Here is a 26452-nt window from a genome sequence, read left to right on the forward strand (position 1 = left end):
GAACTCCCTATAAGAACAAAGGAAAAGCTTGTGAAGCTAGCTCCTCCAAGCCCAAGTACAGTGCCTCATCCGGGGACAAGTGCCATTATTGTTGTGATGTTGGACATTGGAAGAGGAATTGTTCGAAATATCTTGGCGATATTAAAGCTGGAAAGGTTATTCCAGTAGGTAAATAACTATCCCTATCTTTTATGTTTCAATCTCAACTTTGGTATGTTGATACAAGTTGTGATGATTACCCTTTTTATTGTAATTAGAGCATCCTAGCAAGGACAAGGGCAAAGAAAAGCAAGCCTAGAAGATCTTGAGGGAAGCTAGATGTAGCCGCCCATGGAGCTAGATCTATGGAAGCTTGGTTTTATATTGCTTTGTCTTTATTTTCATGTTGTATTTTGAGATTTTAGAACTATTTTTATTTCCTCGTGCGACTTGGAAATTTGTTTGTATCCTTTAAACAATTGTTGTGCTTTGGATATTTGTGACTTGGTTTGCAACCCAAGTCACTCATTTTATCATTTGTTCTAAGATTATCATCATACACTACTTGCATCGTGAAACATAAGATTATCGACTTAAATTGATCAAATAGACAATTATAATGATTAGATCATTATAAGTCCATAAGCTATGAATTTGATTCTCCTTATGCCATTGTTACTAAAAGTAATAACTTACTTATGTAAGATCAATTATAAAGTTATGTTGAGCTATTGAACTCATATATTATGGAATTTGCGATACAAAACGGACACATTATTCTAAACGAATGGTCAACCAGGAGATACCTAAAATAGAGAGTCTATTTAAGAAATGACATGGATCAGACTCGCATATTACATGAATCAAACTGCCATGATAGGGCTGGTCTTTTATGAGCTAATGCGTCAGTCTAGAGAAACTTCTAATACTCCACCATATGTATGTTTGTGACTCATAAAGCTATCTCTCAAGAAGATAGATGTATTTCTGAGAGAGAGTGGGAGTAGATTGGATCGTCACAAACATGTCTTATAGTTAATATGTTACTTTGTGAAAGTAATGAAACTATAATCTATAAAGATAGAGTGGGAGTATAGCTAAGTGGGAGTTTAGCACACATGTCTTGTTGTTAAAATGTTGCTTTGTAAAAGTAATGGTATTATTCCAAATCGACCATGTTACAAACGAGCCATAGTATTACAATCCAAAAATGTTACTCAAGAGTAGATTTACTTTAAGGCGAGGGTCTCTTCAAAGTAAATGGAGCTTTAGAGTACTTAAAAGCATAGATTAACATGAAGATGTTGATCAAAATAAATCATGTTAAGAATCGCCACATTTCATTTTGATGAAGGATGGCAAATGATATTAAAAATTCGCTTTTCTAAAATGGGAATTTAGAGAAGGATGTGTTTGGAACACAAAACCTTAGATGAAGATCTAAGAATCCTAACATATTATGCGTAGCTTTCTTAAGTGATCCTAGAATGGTCTTAAGCAAGCATCAAAGGACTATACTTCTCGTTCATGTGATAATTGAGAATGGTTTCATTCACATGATTGAAGAATCATGATTATACATGAAGTTAAGTGGGAGCTAGAATTATTTTTCCATGTCGTATATGTTGAAGACATATTACTTATTGAGAATAATGTACCAATGCTCTCTTCTGTAAAAGAGTGATTGGGAGACTTGGAAAAGGTTCGAAGTATTCTAGATTTTTTAATATATGTGAGAGAATATTGGCATAGAGTTGAGAGTCTTATGAGGATAAGATCTTTCGCATCTGTTGTGCATCAACAAGGTTGAATGGGTTATTTATGTTGATGGAAGTGGAATTACTATGATGGAGTCATAGTCGTTCACTGAACCTATTAAGTTGTTGATTACATGAAGTCGATTTATAATGTTTCCGCCATTGGAACGATCATGTATGCCAACAGACGCACACGCCACGATGAAGTATATGCTAGGAGCATAATAAGTCAAGAACAAGATAATTCCCATGATATGGCTTGTAAAAGCCTTAAAGAACATCCTTGAGATTCTTGAGAAGAATTAAGGATTCGTTCATATGTTTGGATGATAAACTAAGTTATGTGTTGAAGGGTTGCACAAACTTTAGTTTCCAAGCTGAAAAGGATTTGTCGAAATCCTAGGCTGATTTTATTGACTAAGGAGATAGAAACTAGAGAAGTGTTTTAGTTTCGACCATTGCAAAATCTACAAAACAGAATCTAACTGAATTGTGATAAAGTGGTCAACGTAGGGATTAAGGGTGAATCCCTCTACAAATGACTTTATCACAAGTTATGCGATAAGAGTGGGAGCATCTTTCAAGTTAAAGAGCCCAAGTCTAGTAAGAAGACTAGACAAATACTTAGAAATAAATTCAAGTTATTAGAAATAACATTGAATAGAAGGAAATAGCAATTAATAAAGTTGGAATATAAGGATATCTGGTATATCCACTTGCCAAGCTTTTATTGCATTTCAACTAGTATAAAAGGTACACTAAAGATTATAAGATATGAAGTAATAAGAGTGTATTGACTATTCATATGTGATAATCGCATTTATCGTTTGAGTTTTATTAAACTCACCCATTACTTTGTTAAATCCAAATGGGTTATAGAGACAAATTGAACCCCATTAAAGTGAACTGGATTGACATAGTATTCGCCCCTGGTTACTTGAAGGAGGTGACGTCTCGAAGTGACTAGAGTGTGATGCGATTGATGGCAAGTTCAAGTGCCATAGAGTCATACGGGATGACTAGTCGATCACATAGGCAGGTTGTATGGGACACTCTGCCGGGCAGTGACCGCTTATAGAGTTCTGGTAATTCATAAAGCCTGGTCGTGGCAAGAACTGCTATAGTATTCTTATGTGTCAATTCTTTTGACTAGAGACTATTCGCCCAAGTTGGCACAAATTTCTGATTAGCTTTGATTTATGCTCTACGACTGTCGTAAATGAAGTCAAATGGGTATATTTTGGGTTATGATGAACTGTGGCTAAACAAAGGGAATAGTGAGATAGGAATTGTCCACCCCCTTGTCAGGGTTATTTGAAATCTCAAGGCCACTCGAGGAGTAGTGAACTGGAAATGCGTGGCCACGCTCGGAAGGTATCTACGGTAGATAATTCCGGTCAGACAGTTACACTCCAATCGAGGAAACCACTCAAGATATGATCAAATGCAAGTACGACCTGCAAGACACCTTGCATTGTGGGAGATTTTAATAGAACAAGATAATTGGTGACGCACACTTGTCTCGGACAAGTGGGAGATTGTTGGAGTATGTGTCCTCAACAATAGTGCGATCACATGTTTAAATATCATATTAAGAATACGTAAGGGATGATTCATTATATAGTCAACTGATCATCATTAATCGGTAATGATTGGCTAACTAGAGTTTGACATTACTGTCGTTTGACGGTGGTGGTCAGTTGATCCCTTAAGGTCACACCTAAAGGACAATTCCCTTAATAAACAAATTGATTAATTGTATGACGATACCAGTTAATCAATTCCTTAAAATTGAACAAATCATTTGTGAGAGAGAATATTTATATCTTATTGTAATGGTATTAAATAAGATTTATTTTAGTAATTGAAATACTTTATTACTAAAATTGATTATTGTTTGTGAAACAATTAAGATAAGAATGAATGGTTAATTATAATTACAAGATGTTGTGAATTATAATTATATGACCCATTTTATTTATGTGATCAAGTATCACTAGTCAATTTGTTGTATGTAATTTAATTAATTTATAAAATGATATTTATTTGATAAATATGCATTAAATTAATTAATAACATGTAACATACTACATGTGACATATTGTGTGACAAATGACAAATTAACAAAATAAAATGGTAGTCCATTTTATATGATATGGACCGAAATATGGAGGGAGTAGTGATAAATTGTGGTTGTTTTATTTTATTTGATAAAATAGCTAATCATACCTACACTACAATTCTTACACACCTACTCTTACATGTCTTACACAACCTATTTCTTGTGAAGACCAAAAGGAAAAAGGAAGATGCCCTTTTGGACATACTCCAACCGGTCCTCCCTTCTCCTCTTAAGAGAATTTTGTTCTCTTATTGTTCATTCATTCACATTACATGCAAATTGCTCCTTATTCTCTCAAGCTCTCTCTAAAACAAGTTTTTAGAAAACAAGAATTTGTTCATCAATTCTAATATCAAAATAAGGTTACTAGTGTAGTAATAATAACAATATTAGAATATATTTTAAGGAACAATAATACACTAATCTAGTTAATTAGTATATTATTTTTAAGGGATTAGTCTTGGGTGCAATCAAAGGAGAATCTCTACATTGGGATTTTGGAGGATCATCCAACATATTAAGCTCAAGAACAAATAAGGAAGGTGACCTTATTTGTGCCCATTATTTCGAACCATCCTACAATGTAAGGGACATTTTTTTTCTTATAAATCTCTTATTTTGTTATGTATGCACTAGATCTAAAGTACAAATAATTAAGAAGTTAATTAGTTCACTATTAGAGGAGTCTAATAAGAGGTATATGAACCTAATAAATTGCGAGTTGTCCTCACCATGGGATCCCGACGTGGTACATAACCCAAACTTTCTTTCAAACCTTGTTACCGCGAACTAAGGAAATGGTGAATGCCTCCGCGGGGGGAGGATTCGACCATTTAGGGGATGAAGAAGGGTCGGCCCTTACCAAAAAGATGGTCGATTCGGAAGCTAACTATGGTTCGAGAGGTAACGCGTTGAGAAGAAATAGTCGCTATCCTAAAGAGAATTCTTTTAGTTCAAATGCCGAGACCAATTCCAAACTTAACCTTCTCACCAAGAAGCTTGAGCAAATGCAAAGAAGTCAAGTGCATCAAGCTAGTGCCTCCCATGGTCCACCCATGGAGGAGGTAATCCCAAATTCTTCTTGTGAACTATGTGAGGGAAATGGTCACAATTTCGATGTGTGTGCCAACAACAACTATGATGTGGGGTATGAAGACAATATTCAAGATGTTAATGCTTTTCAAAGCTACAACAACAATGCGAAGCCACCACGACCACCCTACAACAATCCAAACACGTACAACCCAAACTCCAATTTCAATCATCCGGGTTTGAAGAATCACTCAAACTTTAGCTACAAGAGTACCAATGTTCAAAACCCGCAACACATCCAACCACAATTACCCAACACCAATCCACTTGGTTTTTCTCAACCTAGAGGTGGATACCCAGACCAAAGAAACAATTTCGACAATCAAAACAAATAGCCAAGCAATAACTAACACCAAAATTTTGGGAACCAATCCCAAGGGTACCAAGATTTTGGGGGTAACCAAAACAACCAAAGTTTCTATCAAGGGAATCAAGGTAACCAGGCTAACCAAGGGTTTGGCCAAAGCTATGTTCAAGGCTTTCAAGAGCAAGGACAATGATCTAACTTCAACAATCAAGGACCTAAGGGGAACTACCAAGGGGGACACAATAACAACAACAATCAAGGTCCCAACACTCGAAATGATTATGGATTCCCTTTACCCTTAACTAACCAACCACATAAAGAGCCATCCATGGAATCCCAATTTGGTGAGTTGATAAAGGTGGTGAAGAATATGCAAATATCTCAACAGCAAGACATGACAAACTTCAAGAAAGACATGGAAGCTCGGTTGGCATCTCATGCTCTTGATAACCCTCAAAGGCCGTCGGGTGGCTTCCTAGACCAAGGCCAAAGCTCAAAAGACGCTTCCACAAATCATCAAGCACATGCGGTAGTCTTAAGGAGTGGGGTTGAGCATGAAGACACATATAAGGACCTTGAAATTGAAGTGGATGCGGATCCCAAAAGGAAGCGGTTGGTAATGAATGGTGGTGGGGAAAGCCCACCAATAACTCCATCGGCAAGGGTAAGTGAATCCAAGAAGGGGAAGACTACAAGTGAAGGATCCAAGGAAAAAGCTCCTTAAGAAGATCATGAGGATATATTGGTTGAAGACCTCCCTTACCAAAGGGAGGTTGGTGAAGAAGCTAGAGAGGAAGCCCTCGTACAACCTTTTACTAAGGTAACAAGCAAAGCCACTTCGTCCATGGTATCCCCAAATTCTCAACTTGTCACTAACATCCCTTATCCCACTAGAGCTTTGAGGTCTAGAGAAAACTTCAAGTATACCAAATTTTTCGAAATGTTAGAAAAACTTGAAGTAACTCTACCCTTCACCGAAGTAAAATATTGAACATGCCTACATACACCAAATTTTTAAAAGACATTTTGACAAAGACAAGAACCTTGGGTGACCAACAAATTGTGGCAATGGAAGAAGAGTGTAGTGCTCTTCTTCTCAACAAGATGCCACATAAACTTGGTGACCCGGGGAGCTTTTCAATTCCTTGTGTGGTTGGTGGTGTCCCGATATCAAGGGCTCTATGTGATTTGGGAGAAAGTGTGAGTGTTCTTCCTCTAAAAGTAGCAAGGAAAATTGGCATTCCCAATCATGTCCCTACTACTATGACTCTCCAATTGGCGGATAGGTCCGTCAAGCGCCCTTTGGGAGTACTTGAGGACATACCCGTCAAAGTTGAAGTATTTAATCCCGGCCGACTTTGTAGTCCTTGATATCCCGGAGGATAGCCATACCCCCATCATCCTAGGTAGACCATTCTTGGCTACCGGAGGAGTGTTAATCGATGTAAGAAATGGGCGGCTAACCTTCCGGATAGAGGGAGACAAAGTTGAATTTAATCTTCCAAATCTTGTGAAAGGACCCAAAGTTGACAAAGCATGTACAATTGAGGTGATTGATGCAGTGATAGAAGAGGTGGCTCGGGAAGAGTCGGAGATGGAATAAGCCTTCCAAATCTCCCTCCATGATGAAGAAATGAAAGAAGACTATGAGGTAGATGATGAGCTCTTGAAGAAAGTTGGGGGATCGCTCCCTCCAAAGGTACAACTCAAAACCCTTCCCCCCTCACTTAAGTATGCCTTTCTAGGTGATGGAGAGACTTATCTGGTGATAATCAATGCTAATCTTAGTGAGGACCAAGAACAAAAACTCTTAAAGGTTCTTAAAACTCACAAGGCCTCTTTAGGATATAGCATTGATGATATCAAAGGATTGAGTCCAAATTTGTGTATGCACCGCATAAACCTTGAAGAGGGGATCCGGCCATCGGTTGAGGGTCAACGGAGGTTGAACCCCAAAATGGCCGAGGTAGTCAATAATGAAGTCTTGAAGCTACTTGAGGCAGGGATCATCTATGAAATACCGATAGTAAATGGGTGAGCCCCATTCATGTGGTTCCCAAAAAGGGTGGAGTGACCATGGTGGAGCAACCGGACGGAACTTGTGTGCCTACACTGTAACACCCCTACATACCAAGGTGCCTTAGCAAGGACCACCCAAGCATGGGAGACTGTTACCATCTCGGTTGCCTGAGGTTAGTATATCAAAAGAAACCATTCCACAACATTATTAAAGTATATAAGTTAAAGTTTACAAGTTCCACAACCAAATTAAAGCAAGTGTTCACTAATACTCAAAACAACTGAATCTAAAACAGCTAATCTCGTGACAGCGGAAGCTAGACTCGAAGTGAGGACTCCCCATCTCGTCTTCATAGCTAAAGACCATCATCACCTATCACAATCTGCTCACCATCCCCGAATGAATCACCACGGATTTTACAAAACAGCAACGGGGTCAGTTCACTGCATAATTAAAATAAGACAAAATGCAACAAAGGTAAACAACTGTTCCACCATCAATCTCCAACTCCCAACCATAACTCATAACTGACTACACGCTAAAGTGTGTAGCCCTGCCAGTGGGGGACCGTAGCCTTGCCCACCTAAGCCCCGCTCATCACACAAGCGATAACCCATGTTCATTAATGTGCACATCTCCTCCTGTAGCGGGTTCCACAGAGGGCGAATCAAGGGCGTGAAGCCACTCCCGCAAGTGACTCTACTCAGCCAAGGACGCACCTCGCAAACATCATCAACCATCTCAACTTCATCACCCCATACTCCAATCCACCAACAACAATCAATCAACAATATCAGTCGTATCAATTAAATCACAATACACATCTTAAATCAATTAAACAATAAAATGAGTAGGGAAACCCTACCTTAGCACAAATCTGAAACGAGTCAATCAAGAAAGCTAGAACGGCTCCTCTACGAAATCTCCACCTAACAATAACCACACAATTCCAATCACAATCATGCCAAAATCCCTTTTCCCCCAAATCACAAACTAGGGCAAACCCTAAAAGACAAATTGACAAAACTTGTAGAACTAGAGGCTTACCGACACAATCGACGCAAGAGAATAATGAACAAGACTCACGAGCAATCCACGAACTTGAGAGAGATTAAAGATGATTAGAGTTACGTTGAAGGCTTAGGTTTTGGTAAAAAATAATTATGAAACTGTAAATCCCATTTTTATAACTCTAATCCTCTCTAAATCAAACCGTGGAAATAATCACCGTCAGACCGAATACTCGGTCGAGTATAGAGTATACTCGTCCAAGTATCCTCTACTCGGTCGAGTATTCCCATACTCGGCCAAGTATTCCTGGACAGTAGCCTGACCAGAAATACACGACGCATTACTCGGCCGAGTAAGCCATATTCGGCGGAGTAACAGACTTAGAAAACCGTAGTAATACAATCTTCCCTCCTTAAAAAGAACTTCGTACCCGAAGTTTACACTATACTAAAAAAAAACCAACAACCACAACACAGACGGTACACAAACGGCTCACAACTACTCCAAGTACCAAACAATTGCCACTATATATGACAAAACACCCAACTTAAACTCAAAATATGACAAAAACATAGCTATGTTAACACAAACTAACCCAAAAATAAGCATGCGATCATCTCCTACCCCCCTTAAAAGGCAACGGTTACGTCCCCGTAACCAAACATACCTGATCAAAAGGGTGAGGGAAACGCTCTCTCATCGACTCCTCTGGTTCCCATGTGGCCTCTTCCACATTGTGATTAGACCAAAGTACCTTTAGTAAGATGGTCTCACCGTGCCGTCTTGCGCCCTTTTCGATCTAAGATTTCCTTGGGAACCTCCGCATACGTTAGAGACTCATCAAGCTCTATGTTCTCACCCTCAAGCACATGTGATTGGTCACTCACATACTTCCGAAGTTGCGAAACATGAAACACGTTGTGGACTCGATCCAACGATGGTGGTAAAGCTAGCTGGTAGGCTACTTCACTTATACGGTCTAAGATCTCATACGGGCCGATAATCTTCTGACTCAACTTCCCTTTCTTACCAAACCTCATCACCTCTCGCATAGGTGACACTTTCAAAAGGACCTTGTCACTCACTGGAAACTCGATGTCCCTACGGTGCAAATCTACATAACTCTTTTGGCGATCTTGAGCTGCTTTCATCTTTTGACGAATCAGACGAACTTTCTCAATCATATCCTGCACCATCTGTGGTCCTAAAACCACTGTCTCTACACTGTCGTCCCAACAAACTGGACTCCTGCACTTCCTGCCATACAAAGTCTCAAACGGTGTCATTCCAATGCTGGTGTGATAGCTGTTGTTGTAAGAAAACTCAATCAAGTCCAGCCTATCTTCCCTACTCCCACCGAACTCTATGGCACAAGCCCTCAACATATCTTCCAAAGTCTTGATAGTCCTCTCAGTCTGACCATCTGTCGCCGGATGAAAAGTTGTACTTATCTTTAAGGTCGTTCCCATCAAATCCTGCAGCTCTTGCCAAAACCGTGATATAAACCTCGCATCTCGATCTGACACTATATCCTTTGGCACACCATGTAACCGAACCACATGCTTCCTATAACCCAAAGCTAGTTGTATCTTGGTCCAAGTATCCTTCATCGGAATAAAGTGAGCTGACTTTGTTAAACGATCGACGATCACCCAAATCATATTGTTACCTTGCTGAGTCCTTGGTAACCCCCCGATGAAATCCATAGAGATCGACTCCCACTTCCACTCTGGTACCTCAAGTGACTGTATCTTACCTTTTGGTCTTCGTTGCTCACCCTTTACTATCTGGCAGGTTAGACACTTAACCACGAACTCAGCCACATCCTTCTTCATATTAGGCCACCAAAACGTTTTCTTTAGATCCTTATAAACCTTGTCACTCCCTGGGTTAACTGAATAATGAGTGAAATGAGCCTCCTCATGATCACCCTCCTCAAATCTGCATCACTAGGAACACACCATCTCCCATCAAAATGAACACTCCCATCTGTATGGATAGAAAACCTCGAAACCGTGCCACTCTCTACCCTTGACTGCCATTCTTAAATCTTTGGATCAAGCTCTTGTTTCCTCTTTATATCATCATACAAGTCCGGCTCGATCGTCAAATCCCTGATGGCATCCCCTTTCTGAATCATATGAATCTCCATCTTGGACATCGCCTCCCTCAGCTTCAGCAAAGACATAGCTGTACATAACAAATGAACACTCTTCCTACTCAAAGCGTCTGCCACAACATTGGCCTTACCCTCGTGATAGATGATCTTCATGTCATAGTCCCTAATCAACTCTATCTATCGCCTCTGTTGCATGTTCAACTATTTTTGAGTGTAGATATACTTCAGACTCTTATGATCTGAAAACACCTTAAAGGTTTCCCCATAAAGATAGTGACTCTAAATCTTAAGAGCAAAAATAACTCCACCCAGCTCCAAATTATGAGTAGGAGAGTTCTCCTCATACAGCTTCAGTTGCCTCGACGCATAAGATATGACCTTCCCATTCTGCATCAAAACATAACCCAAACCATTCTTTGAAGCATGGGTGTATACTTCAGAGTTCTCACTTCCCTCAGGTAAAGCTAGGATAGGAGCTGTGGTCAAACGCTTCTTTAAGGTTTGGAACGCCGTTTCACAACTCTCATCCCAATGAAATCTGGTCTCTTTTCTAATCAATGCTGTCATAGGCCTCGCGATCGTAGAAAAGTCTTTCACGAACCTCCTGTAATAACCAGCTAAACCCAAGAAACACCGAATCTCAACAACATTCTTCGGTGATTCCCACTTGGTCACTGCCTCAATCATGCTAGGATCCACCGACACAACCTCTTTAGATATCACGTGACCTAGAAAAGCCACTTTCTCTAACCAAAACTCGCACTTAGATAACTTGGCATATAACTGATTATCTCGCAAAGTCTGCAAAACTAACCTCAGATGCTCCTCGTGCTCCTCCTTGGTCTTAGAGTATACCAAGATGTCATCAATGAAGATGACCACAAACCTGTCCAAGAACGGGCTGAAAATCCGGTTCATAAGATCCATGAAAACAGCTGGTGCATTCGTCAACCCAAAAGGCATCACTACGTACTCATAGTGACTATAACGTGACCGAAAGGCTATCTTAGGAATATCCTCATCTGCTATACTCAACTGATGGTAACCCGGCCTCAAGTCAATCTTAGAAAACACTCCTGCGCCACTCAGCTGGTCAAAAAGATCATCAATCCTTAGCAAAGGTTACCTGTTCTTCACCATGACATGATTCAGCTCCCTATAGTCGATGCATAGCCTCATGCTCCCATCTTTCTTTTTCACAAACAATACTAGTGCTCCCCATGGTGACACACTAGGCCAGATATACCCTTTGTCTAACAGGTCATTCAGCTGCTTTTTCAACTCTTCCAACTCTTTAGGTGCCATACGGTACGGTGCTTTAGATATAGGACCTATCCCCAGTTTGAGCTCAACATTGAAGTCGATATCCCTCTTAGGTGGTAACTTGTAGAACTAGAGGCTTACTGACATAATCGACGCAAGAGAAGAATGAACAAGACTCACGAGAAATCCATGAACTTGAGAGAGATTAGAGATGATTAGAGTTACGTTGGAGGTTTAGGTTTTGGTAAAGTAATTATGAAACTGTAAATCCCGTTTTTATAACTCTAATCCTCTCTAAATCAAATCACGGAAATAATCACCGTCAGACCGGATACTTGGTCGAGTATAGAGTATACTCGTCCGAGTATCCCCTACTCGGTCGAGTATTCCCATACTCGGCCGAGTATTCCTGGACAGTAGCCTGACCAGAGATAAACGACGTATTACTCGGCCGAGTAAGCCATATTCGGCCGAGTAACAGACTTAGAAAACCGTAGGATTACATACACGCCCAGTTACCAGGTGGCGTATGTGTATAGAATACCGGAAATTGAACTCCACGACCCTTAAAGACCATTTCCCCATCCCTTTTATCGGTCAAATGCTTGAAATGTTGTCGGGACACACGTATTATTGTTTTTTAGATGGATATTCCAGGTTCTTTCAAGTGCAAATACACCCGAAAGACCAAGAAAAAATGACTTTCACATTTCCCAATGGTGTTTATGCTTACCGTAGGATGTCGTTCGGGTTGTGTAATGCACCCGGCACCTTTCAAAGGTGAATGATGGCTATCTTTGCGGATTTTCTTGAAAAATGCATGGAAGTCTTCATGGATGACTTTAGTGTCCATGGAGACTCATTTGATCATGGATTGATTAACCTCTCTAATGTCTTGAGACGATGTGAGGAGCACAACTTAGTCCTCAATTGGGAAAAATGCCACTTTATGGTGGAAGAGGGAGTTGTGCTTGGTCACATTGTCTCCAAGAGAGGGATTGAGGTTGATGGTGCTAAAATTTCGGTCAAATAAAAGTTGTCACGTCCCACAAATGTGAAAGGGGTGAGGAGTTTTCTAGGACATGTCGGCTTTTATAGGCGGTTCATAAAGGATTTTTCAAAGATAGCAAAACCATTGACCTCACTCCTTCTCAAAGACGCCCCCTTTGTATTTGATGATGTTTGCCTTGGGTCTTTTGGTAGGTTGAAGCTTGCTCTCACCACGGCTCCAATCATCCGGGCTCCGGATTGGAGCCTTCCCTTTGAAGTTATGTGTGATGCTTCGGATTTTGCCGTGGGAGCGGTTCTCAGATAAGTAGTTGACAAGAAACACCATGTCATCTACTATTCAAGCAAGACCTTAGACCAAGCTCAATGCAACAACTCGACTACGGAAAAACAGATGCTTGCAATTGTCCATGCAATCGAGAAGTTTAGGCAATACCTTGTGCGATCCAAGGTGGTGGTTTATACCGACCACACCGCCTTGAGGCAACTAATGGTAAAGAAGGATGTTAAGCCAAGGCTCTTGCGATGGGTTCTATTGCTTCAAGAATTCGATCTAGAGATAAGAGATAAAGTCGGGGCCGAAAATGTGGTGGCCGATAATTTGTCAAGGCTTACGGTGGAAGACCATGGAATAATTGATAAGAGTGGACCAATTGATGAATGGGTAAGAGACGATTCATTGATGGAAGTGAGTGTCAAGGTGCAATGGTTTGCGGACTTGGCAAATTATATGGTTAGTGGCTTCATTCCCGATGAAATGGAAGCTAGGGAAGGAGGAAATTGAAGCATGATGCAAAGAGATATTTTTGGGAAGATCCTCACTTATTCCGGAAGTGTGGGGATGGTATGTTTTGAATATGTGTGTCAAAAGAGGAAGGACTTGAGATTGTTGATAGGCTATATAACTCGGCCTACGGTGGACACTTGGCCACTTCAAAAACAATTGCCAAAGTGTTGCAAGGCGGGTTTTATTGGCCTTCAATGTTTAAAGACATTCATACGGTGGTGAAGTCTTGTGATTCATGCCAAAGGACCGGAAATATCGGAAACGAAATGAGATGTCATTAACTAACATCTTGGAGATCGAGATTTTCGATTGTTGGGGCATAGACTTTATGGGACCTTTTCCAAACTCTTGCGGAAATGAGTACATCCTAGTGGTGGTGGACTACGTGTCCAAGTGGATTGAGGCGGTGGCTTCATCGACAAATGATAGCAAGGTTGTGATGAAACTCTTCAAAGGAACCATTTTCCCAAGGTTTGGAACCCCAATAGTAGTGATAAGTGATGGTGGGTCTCATTTTCGTAAGAGCACATTCAAGGCTTTGCTAGAAGAACATGGAGTGCGGCACAAAATCGACCTTGCCTACCACCCTTAAATGAGTAAGCAAGTGGAGGTTTCTAACCACCAAATCAAAGCTATTTTGGAGAAAGTGACCAATAAGAGTCGCAAGGATTGGTTTCAAAAGCTACCGGATGTATTATGGGCCTTAAGAACGGCATTCAAGACACCTCTTGGCACCACACCCTACAAACTTGTCTATGGAAAAGCTTGCCACTTGCCAGTGGAGCTAGAACATAAGGCACGGCGGGCCTTGAAGGAAATGAACTTTAACTTCAATGCGGTCGGTGAGATATGGTTTCTCCAAATGAATGAGCTTAAAGAGTTGAGGATGGAAGCTTATGAAAGTTCTAGGATATACAAGGAAAAAACCAAGAAATGGCATGATGCCAAGTTTGTTAAGAAAGATGTGAGTGTAGGATACCTAGTGCTCCTTTTCTATTCAAAGGTCAAGGTATTTCCGGGGAAGCTCTGATCACGTTGGTTGGGGCCATTCAAAGTGACACATATTTCCCCTTGTAGCGCATTTGAGCTATGGAGCGAGGATGATGGTAGCTTCAAAGTCAATGGCCAAAGGGTGAAGTGATATTTCAATGGAGATGAGCTAGGAACGGTTGAAGTGCTCTACCTCGGGGACCCCCTCCCCGAGGAGGAATCAGAATGAGAACAAATTCAAATTGATAGGTTTGGCGGAGTTTCTCAAGAACCACCATTTTTTGTAAATATTAGTGTACATGCATAGTAGGTGCATGGATTACTCGGGGTTATCATCGCTTGGAAGTTGAGGTTAGAGTTTTGGAGGAGTTCTCGTGGTTTAATTGTGTTTGGGAGAGTCGATTTTGAGTGGACCGTAATTGGTACATGTTTGATGTTTGAAACATAAGATATTTGCAAGTGGTTATGAGCCTTTGGACAGGCGACCTATCTAGGATAGGATCAAAACCCGTTGGAACTTTTGTACATTATTCAAGTGAGAAAAAGTTGAGAAATTGGGAAAAAGGAGTCCCAGCCGGTCGACCGGCGGACGCTCCATGCCCGGCTGGGAACTCATGTATGTTGAATGAAAATTTTGGGGAGAAAAGCGAAGAAGGACTCCCAGCCGGTCGGCCGGCAGCTGGTCCACCGGCTGAGAGTCAGAGTATAAAGGGCGTGATGTGAAAAAGTTTTAGGGAGGACTCCCAACCGGTCCGCCGGCTGAGAGTCCATTTAGTGCCTTAAAAAAAATTTCGAAAAAAAATATGTAGGGTTGGAGTCGGTCGACCGGCGGCCAGTTGGTGACCGGCTCAAAACCCGCTGCTTCTTCTTGCACAAAAATCGTCAAAATAAAAAAAAATACTAAGGCTCTGAGCCGGTTGGCCGGCGGACGGTCCCAGACCGGCCCATAGTCCGCTGAACCGTGGCTTAATACTCTCCTCACCACTCATTTTCTCATCACTCTCTAAAATTCACTCTCTCTCTCTCTCTCTCTCTCTCTCTATACAAAACACAAACACCATCTTTTCTTCACCAAATCCACCTCAAATCATCAAATCCATCTTTAAATCATATATTTTAAGGTCCCAAAATACCTTTTAACCATATATCTTCACTCCAAACCCCATTTTTCAACATCAAAACACCAAAAAAATCAAAAATCAACACTTTTAAATCTAGGGTTAGCAAAATTCGAAAATACAACCTCATTTTTCGGGTAAGATCTATACTCTAGCATTGTTTGTTTAAGGCTTATTTGTCATTTTAAGCCTTCTGGTGAGAAAAATTTGGGTTTTTACTTGGTTTAAGAAGTAAGGTAATTATTTGTGAAAGATGGCACCAAGCAAGAGGGCTAGGGCCGAGGCTAGTACAAGTGGAAATGTCGTGGAACCCGACCCATCCTTTCCGAAAGTCATCTTCATTAGCGAAAAGCGTAAGGTAAGGTTTGCTCACCTTAAATCTAGTTTAATTGTTCCCACTAGATTCATTTGTCGCAATACTTTGAGGAGGCTTGGGTGGGACACGGAATGTGAGAAATTGTTCAAAGGGGTCGGGATGGGAGCATTGTATAATTTACACCGCCAAACTTTTGAAAGAATCACACTTGAATTTCTATGCTCTCTTGAAGTAGAAAAAAAATAAGAATACTAGCAAAATAACAGGTATATCTTTCCGGTTAATGAACAAGACGATGGAAATTACCCTTGCTAGGTTTGGTAAACTTTTTGGGTTGACATTTATGGGAAATCATTTTGCCCCGACGAGGCATGACCAAAAGGAATTGTGGAAGGAAATTTCGGGGGGAAATAACGAGGATGAGCCGAAAATGAAAGAAAGCCACATCCATAACCCAATCATCCGAACTTGGCATCGCTCTATGGGGTGCACCGTATTTGGGAGGCATGAGCCTCACAACATCGCTCCGATAAGCTCTATATCCTTGGGAGTTATCTAAGATAACAACCCACCCCATACCAAATTAACATTGCCCACTTGATGATTATGCAAAAGGTCGGAAACAATATCCGGAACAATTCGCCAATTGTGATTGGGGGTTTGATCACCCAAATTGCTAAGGAAACGGTAGGTTTTGTCGAGTCAAGGCACCGGCCAGTTGAAGGGATCACTACCATCAACAACAACCACATAACCTCACTTGATTGGATAAGATACGATTGGGATGATAAGAAAACCTACCTCTTGATTAAGAAGAATATGACTTCCATTGCCCTTCCAAACGCCGACAAACATATTCTTGAGCCGGACCGAGAGACTTACCTCCTTCCACTAGCCCAAGCTCCCCCTCCAACATCCCGACAACAAGCACATAACGCTCAAACTTACGGGAAAAATGCCCGGGGGCCAACCGAATCATCTTTCACCTATGATGCCCCTTCTATTGCCGGTACCTCTACACCCGACTAACCACCTCAATAACACACCGTGGATCCCTGAGTCACAGAGCTTATAGAGCGAATGAACCTCAGGATCGGAAAAGTTCAAACCACTCTTGATGATTTCCACACCCACGTCGACTCTCGCTTTGAGCAAGTCGACGACTCCTTGGGTCGTGCTCACCAAAAGATTGATAGACTTTATGTGAATCAAGCCCTAGGCAATTACCCGGTCTATGAAAACTATGCTTCCCGGAGCATGGTACCGCCCGATGGCCCTTTCCCTTCGTACTTCAACTTGCCAAACGGAGGGTATACCCAACCGGGAGTTCATGGAGGCCTCAAATTACGACTCGACTACTATAGTTACCCCTCCTTCCAAACTAGTGGAGGGTATGATTACAACCAAGAAGGAGCCGGTTATGGTGGGTCGGGAGCGGGTTACCAAGACCAAGGAGGCTCGGGTTCAGGAGGTCATGACAACCTCATTGATGTTGATGCTTTATATAGTGGTCAAGGAAGTCATGGTGGTTATGATGATCACGGTGGTTATGGTGGAGGAGGTAGCTATGGTGGCGGTAATGGATAAGTTGACCAAGATAGTGGCTATGGTGGTGGAAGTGGCTATGGTGGTGATAGTGGCTATGGTGACGGAAGTGGTTATGGCGGAGGAAGTAGTTTTGGAGGGTATGGTGACGGTGGATACTAAGGAAGTGGCGGCTATGATGATGGAGGCTGTGTGGTCGGAGATATTTCTTTCGGTTACTTGTCGTTAGGAGCACCTAGACCAAAACACAATTTATAACTTCACCAACAACTCTACAATTAGTAAAGAGGCAAGTAAAGGTCGGATCCTAAGGGACGGGAATTGAGATGAGATTTCTATTGCAACTAGCGGTGTCTTAAGGGTGTCACAATTGGGGTTTGAATAGAAGATCACTAAACTAAATAACAATGAAAGTAGACAAGCAAGATGAATTAAAAGGGATGTAAACAATTGATAAAAAGCGCTAGGGTGTCATGGGGTCATAGGGGATTCATGGGAATTGATCATACAAACATGTTCTCAAATTATAAGCAAGCAATTATTGTTATGATGGATCGAGTTGGTTTATATCTTACAATCCTAGGAAAGTTTGGGTCCCGGAGCCGAATCGATTAGATTGTACAACACCTACAAGTCGACTTAGTCTTCCCTACTCAACAACATGCATGGTCTAATGAGACTCGAATTGGTTTATGTCTTACAAGTCTCATTGAAAAGATAGGTGATGGGTAAAAAATGCAAGGATTCATAGGCTCGCATTTCATCAAACATAACATGTGCATGACTTGAGATCATAACAAGCAAGCAAATAAACCATGAAAGCATATTAATTTAAGCATGAATCATCCCCCATGTTGGTTTCCCCTAATTACCCATTAACCTTAGCTAAGGAACTACTCACTCATTATCATGTTGAACATGCTAGCAAGGTTGTCAATCATACCAACAAAGTGAAACATGATGAATAAATGAAAGTAATTAGCAATAATTAAAAAGGGATTAAGAGAATTATACCTACTAATTATTCCAATAATAAAGCAAAGAATAAAAGAAGTACTTGATGCTTGATTGAGAGGTTGTCAATCTCCCAATAATAACCCAAATAATCTTCAATTACCCAAAATAAAGGATGAACAAGAGAGAGATTAAGGAAATAAAACTTGTATTAAAACTTGATTAATTGTTGATTACAAAATTAAAGAGAGATTTGATTGATATTAACTACACTAAAGATTGCTAAGAAGAACCTCCTCTTCTCATTAGACTAATGGGGTATTTATAGTGGGGATTAGGTGTGTGAATTAGGGTTAACTAAGGGCTTAAATGACGATTAAGTCCCTACTTAAGGAAACGCCGGTCTTTTTGGAAGGATGGGCATCTTTCTTGAAGCTTGAAGAAACGAAATTGGTCTGCCTTGGAATCGGGGGCGTCTTCAAGACGGACGGGCGGATTCTGTGGTCTCTGCCCGGGCGTCTTGGGGTGAAGACGGGCGTCTTCTGGAGCTGCTGCCCGGGCGTCTTGGAGTGAAGACGCACGGATTGTGGTGAGGGAGACGGGCGTCTTCTGAGGAAGACGCACGGATTGCTGTGCAGTCTCATTCCTTCTTCTTTTCTTCCTTTTTCTTCATAAAAGCCTTGGGGATTTCCTCGGGGATGCAAGGATCTTTTCTCATCATTGCCCATCTACTATAGTATGTACAAAGGCCTTCTAATCTTGTCTCTCCTTGATGCTTGGTCATTGAATTCAATCAATTTAGTCTCATTTTGCCATGAAAATGCAAGGTTTGCACTCCTTTCCTACCAAGGACACAAAACCTCAAAGAATATGCAATACAAAGAACTAAAGATAGTAAATGACCTAAATATGCACTAAAAAGCATGGGAACGAGGCTAATTCGGGGACTAAATGTGCTCTAATTATGGTCACATCAAATATCCCCAAACCGAACCTTTGCTCGTCCCGAGTAAAGAGGTGACAAAGACTAGGACCATTATTTAAACTAACCTAATAACATAGCCGATATGAGACAATTAGCGGGTCTCATTCCGCCCCTTCAACTCACAACAAGACAACTATGAGGTAGGATGCCTTCTTGCAAGGCAAGGTGGGTCTTGCCAAAATGGCGACACATCCAAACATTAAGCACATAAAATCAAATAATGGATGCATCTACAAAAGAATAGCCACTTTTCTCATCTAAGTGGCGGAAATTATCTACAAGGGAAGCAATTCAAGGGTACACACTCCTTCATAGATGCAATTTGTTCAAACTACTAAGCCTAGAAGGATACCAATAAATCACCTCCAAGTTGTGTCAAGCTAGGGTACCTTTGTCCTCAATCGTTAAATGCTTTTGTCAAGAATAGATTCCCTATGGTGTTAGAAACACTGGAGGATCGCGGAATTCCCCCTCTTGCCTAGACAAGAAGAAGGGTCGTCCCCTCTTTATCATGCACAAAAATGGATACGATGGATAAAGGGATCAATAGATATTTGAGTTTCACTTTGGGAGTTTGCTTTTGTTTTCGTTTTTTTTCCCCCAATTTCTTGTGGCATTTGACATTTGAGAACACTTTCTTGCCATTTCTTTTGATTTTTGGCATTTCAACACTTGACAACTTTCAACTTTTCTTTGCATTTCTCTTTGAACATTTTCAAAGTCACCCCATATGTAGTGAGGGTGGCTTATATTTGAGGCTTTAGGAGTTCTATTTTTGCTCCTCTTTTCATTTGATGCATTTTTGCAAACTTTCTTTCACTTTTCATTTCATTTCTTGAACTCAAATTGATTTCTTTTTGTGCCCATTCCCTTTGATGACAAAAAATGTGGTAGAACATGGATGATGGATGGATGCATGGTTTCAAGGGTCACCTTGGAATAAACGGTAGCCAAGGAGTTATCACACCACAAGGTACTCTTGACTAGGCCTTAATCCATGGGTCAAAGGATACTAGCACGACACGTCCTAGGGTGTTTTACAAGTATTCTAACAAGCAAAGTCTTAGGAAGAAAAAGCATCTACTAGGGCCTATATACCCTTGTCAAGCTTCCCAAGTAGACGGTTTTGCAAAATTTTTCTAACATGCAACTACATGCCATGATGCAACTAGCATATAAACAACCTAATGCAAATGATTCTACCAACTAATATGCCATATAAACTAAATGCAAGTCCTAAGTTCACATTGTTATACCGCATCAATCAAAATAAAGCCACATAGTCATTAACATAAAGAGGAAAAAGGAGATTGGAAAGATCATACCATGCGGTCTTCAATATCCTCATGTCTCGGATGTGGCGTAGTCAATCAATGTGAACAAGGATAAAACAAACAAAATATATACAATAATATATACATGACTACACTACAAAGGAAATGAACTTGTTTTTGGTTTTTCGATTTTTCAAATTTTTATAGTTTTTCGAAATTTTTCAATTTTTTTGGATTTTTGAATAAAAGTTAAATTAGAATCCCCATACCCACACTAATATGGGCATTGTCCTCAATGGCCAAAATGATGGGAAATCATGCAAGCATGATGCATGAATTCTACACTAAATGCAAGCTACACTAATCTACACTACATGATGCATGGGTTTTTGTTTATGACGGAGAGCGTAATTTAGATTACCTCCCGTTGCGTATGCATGTACTTCCCCAAACCGAGTTAGACATTATTTCTAATGTCCTAAAGTTGGGTGTAGTTCATGCACACACGATGCAATGCATGAAACTAAATTTGTCATTTTGGATTTTCAAAAGTGGGAACAATAAAATAAGAACACCTAAATGGGGCCGAGGTGTTAGTCCTTTATGTTGCTAGGACTCAACCAACCATGATCAAGATAAAATAAATAAAACAAAGAAAGAAGTAAGCAAACCTCAAGAGGGTAGGAGCCTCCAAAGCTTGCTAACCTTCCACCATATCATCATTATCATCATCTTCCTCACTAGAAGTGGAATCATCACCACTTCCCTCTTCACTTTCTTGTTCACTTTGTTCATCATCCTCTTCTCCATCATCACTAGCCTCTTCTTCAATGTTATCATCAACAACCTCATCACCGACAACCTCATCATCACCCGGAATACCCCTAGATGCACTCGGAAAGAAGACCTCCCTATCCGCCCAACTAGGCAAAGCACATGAAGGATCAAGTAGTCCTTGCCTAGCTAAATGAAGGAGGGGTGGATATTGGGCTAAGTAAGCATCTTCCCGATCCTTAAAAGCTTGCTTGTGCATCTCTTGCATAAGTAGAGTCACATAATCTTTGCTTGCTTCAACACCTTCGGGTTTGAACTCTTGGTACATGAAAGGATAGGGTGGTGTGACAATGGAAGAGGAGGGCATTTCAACTTCACCCTTTTGTTGTCGGATAATGTATTTGGCTTCTTTTGAGAGGGGAAGGAGGTAGTTGGTCCGATGGACACTCAAACGACAAATCTTTGAAGGCAAAGTAAAAGATGTAGCCTCACTTGTGAGCCACCCATACTTGGTGTCAAGAGGGTTATGAGTAACCCACTTGTACTTGTTAATCATAGCATCCATGTCAATGAGATGACCACCTTTCTTTGCTACATACTTGCCATCCTTGTTGAAATTCGGATCAAAGAACTTAGCCAAAAGAGTGACTAGACCTCCATTCACAATAACCGTGGTGCCTTGCTTTCCACAATCAACATTTAGCCATCTTTGCACCAAAAGCCTTAGAGAATTGTACGGCTTGGTGAATTCCCTTCCAATGTTTAAGGCCGACTCAAGAAGAATACAATCGAGCTTGGTAAAGTGGTTGGTGTATTTTCTTGCAATGATGATATTTCCGATGACCTTATGCCACACTCTAATGCCCGGATGGTGGACTAATAGAGCGTGACTAGCATGATAGTTCTCAAATTTCCTTCCGGAAATCGCCTCCCAAAGAGGAGCGGGTCATACTTGCCAAAATTCTTGAAATAACTAGGTGAATCACTAAGACCCAATATATTACCCAATTCCTCAAAGGTGAGGCGCCTACTAACATTAGCAAGGCGGAACTCGATGTTTTCTCTTGTTTCTACCTTAGTAACTTTCAAAGAACTCAAGAATTCTAAGGTAAGGGAGGGGTATGTCAATTCTTTTGTAGCAAACAATTTTTCCAACCCCATGGCTTTAAAGAAGGCTTTGGTTTGTTCAAGGACACCCAACTCATTCAAGGAATCTTCACAAATAAACTTGGTGGATAGGAAGGATTTTCTAGCATACTTGGCAAAAGTTTCCCTATGGGAGTTAGAAGTGAAAATTACCTCCGGATAGTTCGAAAGTTGAGCAATTTCCGGAGTAGTTGAAGTTGTTGCTTCCAAGGGAGGTTGTTGTTGTTGCACTTCCAAGTTTGAACTAGCTACCACCATAGCCAATGAGGCTTTCTTTGCTTGAAGACTCTTTTGTCTTGTTGAGAGTGCCTTTGCCTTAGGTGCCTTTGTTGCTCCTTTTGTCCTTGCCATTGATGATTTAACCAAGAAAAGAGTGAAAATCTTCAATTTCCAAGTATACCCAAATCGATTTTAAGGTGAAAGGCTTTGCCTTTATAAGTTCAAAAATCGACTCAAAGGTTGAAGATTTTGGTGCTTGGTTTGATTTTTGTTGAAAGAGGAGTGATTAATTGTTGTTAGAAGGATGTTTTGATTTGATTTTGATGAATGTGGTTGAGGAAATCTTGTTTTGGTGATGGAAGAGATGAGGGTTTTGATTTTTGGGGTTTATGGGTAGTGTTTTGAATGAAGGAATGAAGAAATGAATGGGGGATGGGGGATGGGGTTTATAAAAGATCCAAAAAATTTGAATTGCAGGAGGAAGACGGGCGTCTTTCCGTCGGGACGCCCGGATTCTGTCTGTTCTGGCTTCATAGTTCTCGCCTAAAGACGGGCGTCTTTCAGCAAAGACGCTCGGATTGTCCAACTGCGGGACGGGCGTCTTTCACTGAAGATGGGCGGATTCCTTTCCAGTGATTTTTCTTGTTTTTCTCAGCCAAAAAGACGGGCGTCTTTTCTTCCAGGACGGGCGTCTTTCTGAGGACGGGCGGATTCTATACCAGGACGCTCGGATTTACCAACAGTCCCAAAATTTCAAATTCTCAGCTCAAAAGGACAGGCGTCTTTTGACAAATACGCCTGGGTTGCCTGAAGACGGGCGGATTCTCATGAAGACGCTTGGATTCAGCCCCTTTTACCCGGATTCAGTTCCATCCGTGTACTTGCATATCCCTTGTCATTTTTTCATTCTTCAAAATCCCGTGTTCTTCATTGTGGGGGCACTACTAAGGCATGAATAGACTAGGTAATTGCTATCCCCACACTAAGCTAAAGCACTACACATCAATTGAAATCATTAGTCCCTCCCTCACTTCTCTCAAAAATGATAATTATCTTGATCAAAGCATAAGAAATCCAAAAATGACAAAAAATGCAATATAAGAATTAAAATGCGAGTTAGGGAGTTAGAAATATTTACAAATGGTGGTTTAGGGAGGACTCCACCAAACTCTCATCCTTAGTGAGATGTCATGGGGGCATGGCCAAGGTGTTGTTGATGTTGCTCAACACCTTGAAGAAGTAATCAAAAGCTTGTTCATTATCATGATAAATATCTTCAATAGATCTTTGCCCTTGTTGTCGGTCTTGATCGATAGCATTACCAATATAGGGGTTGAAAATCCCTTCAAACTCATCGTCCCAAAGACCGCAAACTTCATCTACTTGATCACTAAATATCTCTTGAGTTGATAGAGACAACTTTCCCAATTTCTTGTCTTGGCCAATGAGGCCATCCTCTTCATTGCTTGACTTTGGTGAGCTTTTCAAGCTCTCTTTGTTACAATTCACTTGCTCTTTGAATGGAGCATCTTCAATTTTCTTCTTCCATTGGAATTCCGACTTCTTCCTATCATCTTTCCGGCTATAATGATCAACCATAAAACATGGTTCATGCAAACGGGGAGCTCTCATGGTCTTGTCAAGATTGAAAGTTATGCTCTCATCTCCCACTTCTAGAGTGAGCTCTCCATGCTTCACATCAATCACCGCACCCGCGGTGTGTAAGAAAGGTCTTCCTAGAATGATCGGAATGTTGGAGTCTTCTTCCATGTCAACAATGACAAAGTCCACCGGGATGAAAAATTTCCCAATTCTTACGGGAACATCTTCCCATATCCCTAATGGTGTCTTCGTCGATCTATCGGCCATTTGGAGTGTGATATTGGTGCATTTAAGCTCTCCCATCCCCAACCTTTTACTCACCGAGTACGGCATAACACTCACACTAGCCCCTAGATCACATAAGGCTTTGTTGATCGTGGTGTCGCCAATGGTACACGGTATTGAGAAGCTTCCCGGATCCTTGAGTTTTGGAGGTGAACTCCCTTGAAGTATTGCACTACTCACCTTAGTGAAGGCGATAGTCTCAAGCTTCCGGATCGACTTCTTCTTTGTGAGGATGTCTTTCATGTATTTTGCATAGGCTGGCACGTGATTGATTAATTCCGTGAAAGGAATTGAGACTTTCAAATTCTTCACAATTTCCATAAATTTTCCAAGTTGGTCATCAAATTTGGGCTTGGCTTGACGACTTGGAAAAGGAAGTCTAATCACAATGGGCTCCTTCTCCTTGACCTTGTCTTCATTTTTCTTTGAAATTTCTTCTTTTGATGGTCCTCCATCCTTTGAGTTTTGCACAATTTCTTCTTTGTCACTAGCTTCCACAACTTCATCCTCAACTTACTTCTTCGGTGCTTCATACCTTGTACCACTTCTCAAGTGAATGGCACTAACCGTTTCATGTCTTGGGGGATTACTTTGAGGTGGTAATTGCCCCTTTTGTCTTTGTGAGCTTGAAGATGCTAGTTGAGTCAATTGAGTTTCCAACATTTTGGTGTGAGCTAGAATGTTGTTGATGGTGATTTCCTTTGCTTGACTATCCTTTTGCATTTGAGTGAAAAACTCTTGTTGATTCTTTTGCATTTGAAGGACCGCTTTTTGGACATCAAAACCTTGGTCATTTTGTTGATTGTATGGAGATTGATTTTGGTAACCTTGGTTTTGGTTGTAAAAGGGTCTTTGATTTTGGTTTCTCATGGGAGGTGGGGTGTATGTTGTTTGAGGGTTTTGAACATTTTGGCTTTTGTATGAGAGATTTGGATGGAATTTGGTGTTTTCATTGTAATAGTTGGAATAAGGGGTACCACTCTTGTATGCTTGGAAAGCATTCACTTGTTCATTTGTTCCCCTACATTCACTTTGGTCATGTCCCAAAGTTCCACAATTCTCACATATCCCACTTGGGATTGATGAAGATGCCGTCATGGCATTAACATGATGCTTTGGTAATTTTGAGGCTTCTTCAAGTTTAGCCATAGCTTTTTCAAACTTCAAATTGATGGTATCAATGTGAGCACTAAGTTGAGCACCCAATTGAGTAACGGAGTCCACTTCATGCTTTCCTCCTCTAGTAGCCTTGCGAGATCTACTATATTGTGAGTTATGGACCACCATTTCCTCAATTTTATTCCAAGTTTGATTGTCATCAACTTCGGTGAACATTCCATTTGATCCCATGTTGAGAATGTTCCTTGAATCTTCATAAAGACCGTTCCAAAATTGTTGTACCAAGAACCACTCGCTAAGTCCATGATGAGGACATGAGCGACAAATTCCTTTAAATCGCTCCCAAGCTTCATACAAAGATTCTTCATCCCTTTGCTTAAAGCCCGTGATTTGAGCTCTTAGCATGTTAGTCTTTTCCGGTGGATAGAACTTTTTGTAGAAAGCTAGAGCCAACTTCTTCCAAGAATCAATTTCGAGAGTAGCCTTATCAAGGCTTTTCAACCATTGTTTCGCGGTGCCAATTAGAGAAAAAGGAAATAAGACCCATCGAATTTGGTCTTGAGTTACTCCGGTTTGAGAAATCGCATCACAATAATCGCAAAAAGCCTCCATATGAGAATGAGGGTCTTCACTAGGCATCCCCCCAAATTGGCTTCTTTC

At 40.9% G+C, this 26452-nt stretch overlaps 2 protein-coding genes and 1 non-coding gene across 3 annotated transcripts; all 3 read left to right on the top strand.

Annotated features, from left to right (window-relative positions):
• The first annotated feature begins 6325 nt into the window (after positions 1-6325).
• On the top strand, positions 6326-6860 carry LOC141613424 (uncharacterized). The gene is made up of 2 exons (XM_074432157.1): positions 6326-6455; positions 6544-6860. Exons 1-2 carry the CDS (start codon positions 6326-6328, stop codon positions 6858-6860), a joined length of 447 nt encoding a protein of 148 aa, XP_074288258.1.
• Positions 6861-14057: 7197 nt separating this feature from the next.
• Positions 14058-14495, top strand: LOC141613426 (uncharacterized). Its single transcript, XM_074432159.1, has one exon. The coding sequence runs from the start codon at positions 14058-14060 to the stop codon at positions 14493-14495; it is 438 nt and encodes a 145-aa protein (XP_074288260.1).
• An 11595-nt stretch (positions 14496-26090) lies between these two features.
• On the top strand, positions 26091-26197 carry LOC141616570 (small nucleolar RNA R71). The gene has a single exon (XR_012530909.1). It is a non-coding gene; the product is annotated as a small nucleolar RNA R71 (small nucleolar RNA).
• Positions 26198-26452: the final 255 nt, after the last annotated feature.

The sequence above is a fragment of the Silene latifolia genome, chromosome 11 (assembly GCF_048544455.1).
Source record: "Silene latifolia isolate original U9 population chromosome 11, ASM4854445v1, whole genome shotgun sequence".
Taxonomy (NCBI): Eukaryota; Viridiplantae; Streptophyta; class Magnoliopsida; order Caryophyllales; family Caryophyllaceae; genus Silene; species Silene latifolia.